General features: G+C 41.0%; 1 protein-coding gene across 1 annotated transcript in view; it reads right to left on the bottom strand.

Annotated features, from left to right (window-relative positions):
- lonrf1 (LON peptidase N-terminal domain and ring finger 1) overlaps positions 1-8924 on the bottom strand; it is a 25638-nt gene extending 16714 nt beyond the window's left edge. The window contains exons 1-2 of the mRNA XM_079678859.1: positions 8178-8924; positions 1198-1316 (exon numbers count right to left, since the gene is read on the bottom strand). Coding sequence (XP_079534985.1) covers positions 1198-1316; positions 8178-8784 — 726 coding nt within the window. The 5' untranslated portion in view covers positions 8785-8924. The remainder of the gene's footprint in view (positions 1-1197; positions 1317-8177) is intronic.
- Between the last annotated feature and the right edge of the window lie 3146 nt (positions 8925-12070).

Raw genomic sequence — 12070 nt, forward strand, 5'->3', positions numbered from 1 at the left:
ATGGGCAACGCTCCACCTATCAGGGGAATGGGGGGTTGCCACGGCCATTGCCGCTCGAAAGCGCAGGAGACGCTGTAGTACATATGCCAGGTCTGTAAGTGGCGCTGTAGTCTGCCACAAAAGCAGCGAGAGACTCTTCCCGCCCAAGGTTGCCATGTCGCCCTTCTGTTTATTCTCCGGCTCTTTTTATCCCTCCCCGAGGCAAGCGTTTGCTCCTGCTACTGTTATTCAATGCAATCCCTCCCTCGCTGTAATTCTCTCCGGTTAGTCCACCAGCAGATGACAAACACTCAAAGGAACGAGCAGAGTGCGGAAGAGTTTCAGTTAGTTTTTTTTTCACCGGTCAACATGTCTGTTAAAGTTTAAATCTTCCGGACAAAACTAAGAAAGTGACGGTCAAAGGTCTTCTTTTTATTTATGAGCTTTAAACCTCTTAAACCCCACGGACCCGCCGAAGGGGCCGAAATCACAACATCTGCAAGCAAAAGTGTCTGAGGCTTCTTAAAACAAATTAATAACAACTATATATAAATCATATAAGAATAATACACGAAGGACAAAGCCTCTCTTTTCCTCTCCCTCTTCTGAGAGCCCAGCACAGCTGATCTCAGATTACACTACCCTCTCTGCAGGGGGGCGTGGTCAGCTGCAGCTCATTTGCACTAAAGCTACGTCACAGATTCAGCCCTTGCAAAAACAGGGCTGGAAAAGAGAAAATAGAGCGAAATTAGGCATGGCTAAAATGCATGATCTGTTTGGTAATATATTTGTCAAATATAGCATGATAGGTCCACTTTAAGTTAAGTTTAAAATGTGTATTATTCATTCAAAGGTCAAAGGGTTTTATGGTGATATACACAGCTAGAGTGTAGATATGCAATGAAAAACGTCACAGACTCCTGCAACAATGCAACATAAATATATACAAGACATGAAACAAATAAAACTACAGAAAAAGACAAAGAAAAGAAACAGTAGAAACTAATGTGCACCTAATGCAGGAGAGGCTCACTATATGTAGTATTTACCTGCATAACAGATGATTATTATCAAAGATATCAGTATGTAAAATGTTCTGAGAGCAAGCACCAGTAGTCCACCCCAAAATAACGTAGCAATATGGATATTGAGATATTTGTGAAAGTTGATATATACACCATATCGCCCGGCCCTAGCAGCGGTAACGTTGTGACCTACTTCAGCAGAACAGCTGGACGTGGGGCTGAGTTCTGTGTCCTCCAGAGCCCGACGGTACATTTTCAGAGCTGTGTACGCCTCGGCTCGCGACAGTCGTGCCACCGCTGTCGTCTCTGGATCTGCAGGAGGTGATTGGAAGAGGGGAGAACAATTTTAATTAACTACCAGATAAGGTTGTTAGTTTAGTGAAGCATGTACGTTTAAACAAATATCTTTCAATCGTGGTTTATCTTAATTTAGTACCAAACTAATTACTGACTACATCAAATTGACTATAATTTTATGAGTAAACTTATAACCCTTTCTACTTCACGGGTAAGTAATGTTAACCTCAGCAGAACGTTACATAATTCTGTCACTTCCGGCAAGTTATACATTACATAACAACGTGACAATCATAAATGATATATTAACTGTGTCAATGCATTCTCAGACTACATCGCAAAAGACAAACAAGTTGCATAATAATCATAATAAACTATATTTCAACAGCGCTTTTCTTGAACCCAAAGACGCTTAATAAGTCTGAAAGAGCAGAAAGATACCAGTGGATGTTACATTAACATTACTGTTTGCTCCAAAGAGGAGATAGCACGTACAATTAAAAAGCCTAAACCTACTCTAAAACTTCTGGGAAAGGCATAATCACTTGGGGAATATTTTAGTACAAACATGTACATGATCCTTATACCTGTGAATTTGAATCACAATACAAATCAGGCTTTTGGTATTCATTTAATTACTCAACTATGCCACCTTGTTATCTTAACCTTCCTGATAACATTACTGACGACTGAATTATATTAGTAGATAAAAGCAAGCGTACAGTACAACCAAAAGTTCAACAAGATTAATAGAAAAGATTTTTTCCATTTTCAAATGTCACGCTTCCATTCAATGCAACTCATGACCTCTCTTTGAGAAAAAAATGGGAGGACGCATGGGACATAATGTGAACAGGACAACAGGTAGTTTTTCTAGCCATCATAACGTCAGGAAAGCCCCCTGTCATTGCTGAATATCTGGAAGTTTCTGTCTCAGGCCGTCTGCAGCAGTGAGGACCAGCGCTGTCTAAAGCAGGTGCTACGCCTCTGTCAGGCCAGGGAACTCAATAGCTTCATCCCAATACCCCTCCTCGACTCCTCCTTTCCCTCACTCGCTTCCCTTCCTTGCATCTTAGCTCCGCCTCCGTAAGATGCGAGCGAGAGACACGAGGAGGTGACGTGAGGACAGAGGAGTCCTCAGGTATTAATTGGGATGTCCTCGTTCACTCAAACGTCACTCTTAGACGACGTCTGTTAATGATGACATGTGCAGTGTGCGAAAAAGCACACGTCCCACCGTCCGGGACGTGTTATTTACAATAACGGACAAGTAGATCTTGTAATTGACTTGTCCGGTGGACAAGTGACGTTTTTCGCCCTCATTTATTGACAAATTATTGACAAATTAAAGTTTACAAAAGGCAGAACTCATTCGCAAATTGTCCGTGTCCGACATTGTTCGTTTAGAAATGTTAGTTTCGGTTCTGCTTGTCAATTCCTAAGGAAATGCATCTCGCCGCTTTCTGTACTGAGACAGGGGCATGGCGTGGCGGGACGTGTAGCACAGTGGCAGGGTTGGGAAGCAAAACTCGGTTCCGAGTAGGAACAAATAACAATTGTCAGGTCCCGGGATTAATAAGAGTTGTGAGGACAGGACGCGAGGCCGAACCCCGCGGGCCGCAGCTCTCTCTCTCTCTCTATGCTCCGGATCAGCTGATCGCTGCAGCTCAGCGTCTCTCTCTCTCTCTCTCTCTCTCTCTCTCTTTCTACACACAGCGGATCCGCTGCCCGTTTAACAGCCTCATCTTTGTCAAACTTTCTTATGTTCTTTCTTTAACACGTAATGAAGATTATTAAGCGTTTTAGCTCCTGTGTTGTTAATATTGACCGCCATTTCCTTTATGAAGTGAAACAGCCTCCCTGTCTGTGTCCTCGCGTTTTCCTCACATCCCCGGACCCCCAGACTCGGAGGAGCACAGGGATGTCAGTATTGTTTATGAAGCAGGGTATAGAAAGTACATTATTGAAATTAACATACTATTTATTTACTTTTACAAACAGTGAGCAGCTGGGCAGCTGCAGCATGTGTATTGCAGGACATGTGTAAGCGTGCAAGCTTCTTTAAGTTGTAGAAAAGCGTACGCCTATAGGCTATGGAAATAATGTATTATTATTATTAGGCCTATAGTGTTGGACATGTGTGGTTGGACTCTGTCTCACAGGCAGGTTGCAGCATGTGTGTTGCCATATTTTCCATTCTGGACAAGTGAAAAATGTATTCGGACAAGTAAATTGCCAAACTCACTTGTCCATGGACAAGTACTCTCTAAAAACTTTTTCTCACACTGCATGTGCACAGCTGTATCCCCTCTCATCGGGCTTAACTGAATGACACTTTAGAACCGGCCCATTTCTGGTTCAATATTTATTTAAATTAATGAATATTTCTCTTGTTAGTCAAGGAATTCAATGTATGATGCTTGTCCTGCTTTTGTTTTCCGTTTTGGTGTAAAATGTAGCCTACATTTAAATAAAAATATAATTATAGTAATGTGAAAGCCTTTTAGAAATGAGTTGCACATAATAATTCCCACGGAGCCGTGAGCACTTATACATTTATGTGACGCTTTTCCACTCATCTTCCAGTTGTGGGTTTTCCTATGTTGAAATCGACCAGCTGTGAAGGTGGGGGCGGGGCTTTTATACGTGAGTAGTGAAAACACTTCCGCGTAGTCTGCTCGCGTGTATCCTCCCTTTTGTCTCCTCCCGCACCCCTCCTTGACTCCTCCGTGTGCATTTCAGCTATTGGGACGTCCTTCAAAATGGCGTGTCTTGATCGATTTCCGGGTCAATCCCGGAGGAGGGGAAGAGAGGAGTCGAGGAGGGGTATTGGGATGAGGCTAATGTCCTCTGACGTATTCTCCGAGAGTGCTACGCCATTTACCTTAATTTGATTTTTTTAATAAAATGTATGACAGCTGTTTTTTTTTCTGATTATAATCTTTTTGCCGTTTTCAAGTTTATTTGACAGAGAAGGCAAACAAATAATCAGTGAAGAGAGAGGGGTAAGACATTTATAAAAGGTCATGGGGAATCAAACAAAAATAATGTGGATATGTGGTGTCCACTGTGGCCATTTTGCTACCAGTGGGCTTTTTGAAAGACTCACTGAGTAACACCATGCAGGAACAGAGAAGATTGTGCATGTATGTATTGAAAAAATATGTAATGTTTTTACAGCCTTTACACATTCCGCTTATCTGGCCTTGAGCAAATACTTTAAGTTTTTAAAAAGGGGGGTAGCATACACGTTAAATGTTGAGACAAGTAATTCAAATGTAACTTTGAATGTAGTTAGGTAAGGAATTGGTGTATGGGTCAAGTTATTATAATGCAGCTGTTCACTTTACATATTGCACTAATTATCTAAGGAATCTGTATCTTGTTTCCTTAGATACAGCAAGGTTACATGTGTGTGTTATATCACTTGACCCAGATGTCATGGATGTTTCCATAACTTGGCGGTCCACTAATACAGGGGTTCCCAAAGTGGGGTTGTTTTGTTATTATTATTTGTATTATTATTAATAATAACCGGTGCATAGACATTTTTCAGGGGCGGACTGGCCATCTATAGAATTCCCCCGCAGCGAGGCACCCCCACCGTTGACAAATCACTAGCACCCCCCATCCGCCTGTTGACAATTCACGTGGGGTCGCCAGTCTCTGGCACTGTTATTTTGGGGGTCGCGGGCTGAAAAGTTTGGGAACCCCTGCACTAATGGACAAAGGCGGATTTTGAGGGGGCCTGGGGGGGGGGCATTGCCCCCCCTAGTGGCTGAAATATGTTACAGCATTACTATGTCTAAAACTGTTCCAATACAAATATTTCGTATATCAATATTTGTATAGATGTAATAAAATGATTGTTATAATACAAATCTGAATAATATCATGTTTTGTTTTAAATCATTTCATTCGCATGTTGTGACGTGTGTGTGACGTGTGAGGTTAAGGACACAAGTTCCCTTGCTTTTTTTGTGCATACAAATGATTCAGCTATTGTATTACAAGAATTAGCAGTAATATATATTTCTGGGACGTTTAAGGCGTCTACTTCTGCACTATGGTAGGACACTGGTTAATAATATTGTAGCATGTTCAAGTAACCAAGGGATACAGTAGTTATCAAATAAGCATAAGCTGTGCACAGTTATGATAAGTTGTACAGTTATGTAATGCACTGTTGTTGGGGGGAGAGACCGCCCCTTCCATATGAGTAGGCTTGTTTGAGAAAAGCGAGACCTGCGTAGTTGCGATCAACGTCTTGCTAGTGTGTTGCATGATGGTTAGTCATTTTGTCCGACTTGCTCTGGAGGCTCGCCTACATGAGACGTTGAAATCTCGCGGGAAAAAGACGCCCGCAGCCTTGAGAGCGAGGCGCGGCACAGTTCCTCTCCATGGGCTGCAGAAGCGAAATGCTTGATGGGAAACGACTCGCTGGTATCTCGAGCTGAGCGCTCATTGGTGGTTTTTACCCCGTGCTGCTGATGAAACTCTCCAATTGGCTCGGCAAAAGTTTGTTGTTGTTTTGTGTCAGTTTTATGTCGCCACTTCCAGTCACATTTTTCATCATTGTTCCACAATGTTTATCATCATGAAATTAATATCTATATATTTTATACTATACTTGCACTGCTTACCGTTTTCATACTTTATATATCTTAGCATATTCATACACACTGTTCATACTGCTCACAGGCTGCTGTGTATATCTAGTGTATTCATACCCCTCACTGTTTATTCATCATTCAATTCATTCTATATTTTATTCTGTAGATTGTGTACATTACTTTTCACTTCACTGCTTGTTGCACTTCTGGTTGGAAGCTAAACTGCATTTCGTTGTCTCAGTACCTGTAATATGTGCAATAACAATAAAGTGGAATCTAATCTTGAGCAGGAACAAATGTATTTACTTATTACATATCTGACATTAACGATTAAACACATTTGTGCATTCTTTATATATGCAAACCGAGTCAAGCCGACTCCGGAGGTGGCGGAATGCACCTTAAAGTTGTTTGCAATCCGCCAAAAAAACGAGAGAAGAAGAAGAAGCCGACTCCGAGCTGTCGGACTTCAGGCGAGCTTTTTGAGACCTCCCCCGGCTGCGATCGGCTATTCTCGTCTACTTTCGAGGCGAGCCGCAGCTCGTCTCAAACAAGCTTGTGTGTGTACGGCGGGCATGAGGCGTGCATGACGGGACGAGTTGTGTTCGTATGTGGAAAAGTTGTATGCTCAGTGCGGTGAACGATGGCTTTATTGCTACTGTATCCATAGCACCCCAGGCAATAGTTGGGACTGTGTACTGACGGCAGTAAAAAAGGTTTCCCTCCCCAAGCGCAAATGTCAAACTCCGTCAATGCCAGTGGTTCTCAAAGTGGGGGGCGCAGAGGCATAACAGGCGAGAGACCAGGAGGAAAAATGGTTATTAAAAAAAAAAAAAACATTCATATTTTGAAAAAGTATTGATTCGAAAATAATATGATACAGTACTATTACGTCTGGGTCTGTGTTTTATTAAAGATCGGCTCTGTGTGTGTGTGGAATGAGCCATTTTGTGTGCGTGCGTGAGAGAGAGAGAGAGAGAGCGCACCGGTACCGGAGATCATTGTTGTTAGCTTCTGGTGCTAGCGAGCTACGCTAACGGATATAAGAGCCTCATCCCAATACCCCTCCTCGACTCCTCTCTTCCCCTCCTCCGGGACTTGACCCGGAAATCGATCAAGACACCATTTTGAAGGACGTCCCAATAGCTGAAATGCACACGGAGGAGTCAAGGAGGGGTGAGGGAGAAGGTGGGGCCTGACAGAAAAAGTTTGAGAACCTCTATGCTAATGGGCCCTATTTCAGGGTGCATGGAAGGTTAGATGTGAATTTACAGGGAATCCAGCTCAAAGCATGGTGATAATGATCCATAAAAAAAATATTATTATTATATTATTTAAATGCTATCAACATTGGTATAAAAATAACTACTTTGAAGAAGTTAATTGTTTCTCGCATGGTTTGATGTAGGCTACTTTCGGATCCGGTGGTTGAAATTAAAAAGGCCGTGCCATACCCACAATGCATCACACCATTTTAATTTGTGTTTTCAGTTAGTTATTCCCAGATCCCAGTGGAAAGCTAAGAACATGTCCCTTTCTCTTCTCCTGGAACTCCTTAGTGAAAATGCAGGCAGTTTCAACTTCAGGTCACCTTCACTGAAACACCTGGGGGTTTAGTGCCTTGCTAAAAGGTAATTTAGACCAACATGGTAACTGGTGAAATTAGCCCATCTCATTGCCTTCACAAGCTTGTACAGCCAATGACTGGGATTTGAACCAGTAGCTACACATTCCAATCAAAAGTGATTTGTTGACTATGAATCAACTGCCACAGATGTAACCAGGCCTAGTTTCACTCACTGCTTGACTTGGTTGAGTTTCTATCTGGATCACAAACCTTACCCTGGCAGCCTCTGTTCGATGGCATACACCCCATTGTAAAAAACTTATAAAACGGTGGCAGACATAACAGTTACAAAACACAGTGCCCTTCCCTGTACAAGTTACAAAACCGGCTCACAGTGTACGAACATTGGTCACGACCTGCCTTATGCAACTTGCACAAAGCGCGCATGCGCAGCTGTTGAAGTTTCATAAGCAGGACCCACTAGTTTACAGATAAATGGAGGAGACTCTGGCATCAACAATGTTGGTCAGTATAACTCACTATAATTAGGCTTTGGGGGTCTGCTAACCACAAACAAAGACTATTATTGATTTATGTGAATTACATATTACGTTGTAAAGAAACGATCCATCGGAAACTCCTTTCCATTTGTGAAAACATGCAAGAAGCGAAAGCAGGGTTTTGAACTGCACTTACCACACTGAATGACATCAGTTGCTAGCGAAATAGCTTCCTCGTATCGTTTTTTTCTACACAGTTCGTCCACTTCATATAGCATTTTGGACTTCCTCCGCTCCTCGGGGAACCATTTGTCTAAAAGTCCGCACAGCATTACATTCGCTTTCTCCTCGCCGCTCACAGTCTCCTTGCACAGCTTACATTTGGAGAGCAGCCGTCGTTGTAAACACCTTTTACAATACGAATGTCCACAGGCTAGGGTCACAGGTTCACCTACAAATCTATGGCAGTTGGGACAGTCAAACATCTCGTCCCCACCGCCGCTGTCCCCTACGTCCTGACTACGGGCCGAAAGTGTGTCAGGCCCATCCTCTTTTCTCTTGAAGTTGCGGAGGATACAGTCCACGAAGGTGCTTAATTGTTCTGGTAGCACAGGGCCATATTGCATAGCGGCTGTAAACCAGTCTATGGCTTCTTTCAGGCAGTTTTCCGACACTAAAGCGTTGGCTTTCTGTAGTATGAGCTGATGGTGTTCTTGCTCCTCCAAAGCGGTGTCCGAGTCTGCGCCGATGAAGAAAGCGGTCCTTTCCTCCGGCGCGTCCTCCGCCCGCGGTTGGAGCGACATTGTTGCGTCAAGAAAATACTATGAATATTTCGGTTTTCTTCTGTTAACGTGCCGCTTCATTTCTACGGCTTCCCCGGTCCTTGCTAGTGTACCGGACCGACTTTCCTGTAGGCACACGTTTGATACATGAAATATACCGTCACGTGAACAGCAAACTCGTGCCCTGATTGGTCAGTACGTTTCGATTACAAAACCTGCGCCTTAAAGTTTCATAACTACGGAAAGGGTTACATTTCTCCCAGAGTCCTCTGCTTTTAAATCCCCCCAGGCTACAACAGTAAAATAAACAGTGAAATATAAAGATGTTATATTAACCCTTGTTGATAGGTTGGAGCCAAACGATATAAGAAAACGTACCCAAAATAGCCTTAAGTTAAGTTAATCGTAACTGGTTGTGTAATAAGATTTGATGACACCTTCTGACTTGTGATTTTATGTAATTCTTTAAAAAAAAACTGCACAAATAAAAAAATAAAAACACACTAACACCCTAAGTCGATAAAGTGATTCAAGTAATCCAACTTAATTGGATTACTTGAATCACTTTATCGATTTAGGGCATGGATACTCTGTCTATAATTATATTTCTGATTGTGATACATATTATTAAATGTTTGCAAAACAGGTTTTTAAAAAAAATTGTTTAATTGGTCCTTTACCCTGCATTACACATAAAGCCACATGCTTTAGGCGCAATTTCACCTTTTTGCCTTTGGATAGATAATATTTTCCATTGCAAGTTCTTGTGCTGCTCTTGGTTTTGATACGACTTAGATAATACAGTTTTATTACAAGTGCAATCTTTCAATAAAATATTTGAATACACATAAATATATTCCATCCCTCACATACTTATGTATAATAACTTGCTTTATATTTTGTTATTGTTAATTTGGAAATTCAACATGTATATTTCTAGTCTTTTTCATTTGTATTGTACAATGCCATGTATTTGTATGCTGCTGCAACATAAAAATGTCCCAAATTGGGATCAATAAAGCACTATCTTATCTTCTTATCTTATAACGATAAGGTAAAATAAAGGATTTTCATCTGTCATCTGTCATCTCCTAAAGTCATGGGCTACTCCTGGTCCATAACACACTGTATTTAGGAGCTAAATGTATTAATATGTGAAAATATAAAAAGCAAATTACCTTATGGTGTTTTGATGCAAGTGCAGACTTGTAATTGACCCAACAACAGGTCAAGGATATACACATATTATTTCTCATATTTAACTTCTTAAATAATATGTAATTTATTTAAAGTTACACTTTAATTGAACAATGCTTCAACAAACAAATATTACAGATGAAATGTTTTCAAATGTGAATGGCTCCAACTATAACTTCAAACAGAGAGTGTTATGTTATAAAAAGCAGTTTAAGGAAACATGATATGCTGTGGGTACGAGTGGGTAAGCTCTGTTTAGATTGATGTGATAATTATCGATGAAAAATAAGCATTAACATGGTTGTTTAACTGCAAACAACATCAAAATCGGTCTTATGACAGACTAGATAAGATAGATAGATAATTACTTTATTGATCCTAATTTGGGAAATGTTTGCGATGCAGCAGCATAAAAAACCAGGCAATGTACATAAGAGAAATTAAGACAGTAGAAATAAACAATCCAAAATGTTTCTGAAGTAGAAAGTGTGCCAAACAGCAAAAACAACTAATTCAAAAGCAAAAAACAACAACAACAAAGCGTCAGGACTTATTGTGCAAATACTTTGATCAGAAATGTCAAATGGATGTTTGCTTTCATGAAGAAATGTGCCTTGAACTTTGACCTGTATCAGGCATATTGTGTTTAATATTGGCCCGTGAAGTCACACTGTTGATTCTCTTCCATCTATTCATTCATGTCGGCAGTGCTATATTACCAAAGCTTTCCATAATGTGGTTAGGATTGTTGGCAGTGATGAAAGACTTATTTAGATCAATAATTAAAAGTATTAATACCATACTGTGAAAATACTTTTACAAGTCCAATTTCTGTATTCAAAACAGTAAAAGTATGTAAGTATTATAAGGAAAATACTGCAAGTGTAAAAGGTAGTCATTGTGCAGTGTTTAACGATTATATAATGATGTTTTTTTAATGAAAATTACTCCTGCATAATGTTTGCAATGCTATTTACTCTTGAATTGATCTGCTAATTTCAGCTCCATTGTGGGTAGTTGGATGTTTTAGATCATCATATGTTTAATTTCTTATGAGAACCGTGTAAAGAAAGTACTTAGCTGACTTAACTTCAGTTACTTGTGTAAGTGTACTAGATAGTCTATCCCTGGTTACATGAGGCCAAACAGGGCTGATGTGATTCTACTTACTGTAGCTGAATGAAGAGACACTGCACCCTGGTGTTCAAAGTGATCCAATATTCAATTAAGGCAACATTTGATTGGAATATGTAACATTTACAAAGTTCTTGTTGAAGAAATGCGACATACACATTCAGAAATGAGTGGACACAAATTGGAACAAAATGTTGCCAAAATAATGCACAAAGTGTGTGACATCTCATCTATGTACTTCTGTGTTTCTGTGTGTTTCTGTGTTCTTGATATTCTACGAATATCAAGCTTATATAAACTATCAATTAACATAGACGTTCAGCAAAATCTGAAGAACGGAAGTAAGAGGAAGTCATAAGAGGTTTCTCAATACTCACATTTCCCCTCGACTCCTCGGTCCTCCGGTAGTGACCCGGAAATGAATTTCAGCGAGCAATTTTGAAGGACATCTCATTTCTCTAAATGCACTTTGAGGACCGAGCATCAAGCACTGAGGAGGCTCTCTGGAGGAGCTCTAACCGAGGAGACTCTAGCCTCATCCCAATACCCCTCCTCGACTCCTCCTTTCCTTCACTCGCTTCCCTTCCTTGCGTCTTAGCTGCGCCTCCGTAAGATGCGAGCGAGAGACACGAGGAGGTGACACAAGGACAGAGGAGTCCTCAGGTATTAATTGGGATGTCCTCGTTCACTCAAACGTCACTTTTAAACAATGTCTGTTAATGATGACATGTGCACAGCTGTATCCCCTCTCATCGGGCTTAACTGAATAACCCTTATGAACCGGCCCATTTGTTGTTAAATATTTATTTAAATGAATGAATCTTTCTCTTGTTAGTCACGAGCCTCATCCCAATACCCCTCCTCGACTCCTCTCTTCCCCTCCTCCGGGACTTGACCCGGAAATCGAAGTCCCAATAGCTGAAATGCACAAGGAGGAGTCGAGGAGGGGTGCTGGTCCTGCTTTTGTTTTGCGTTT

The sequence above is a fragment of the Notothenia rossii genome, assembly GCF_949606895.1.
Source record: "Notothenia rossii genome assembly, chromosome: 1".
Taxonomy (NCBI): Eukaryota; Metazoa; Chordata; class Actinopteri; order Perciformes; family Nototheniidae; genus Notothenia; species Notothenia rossii.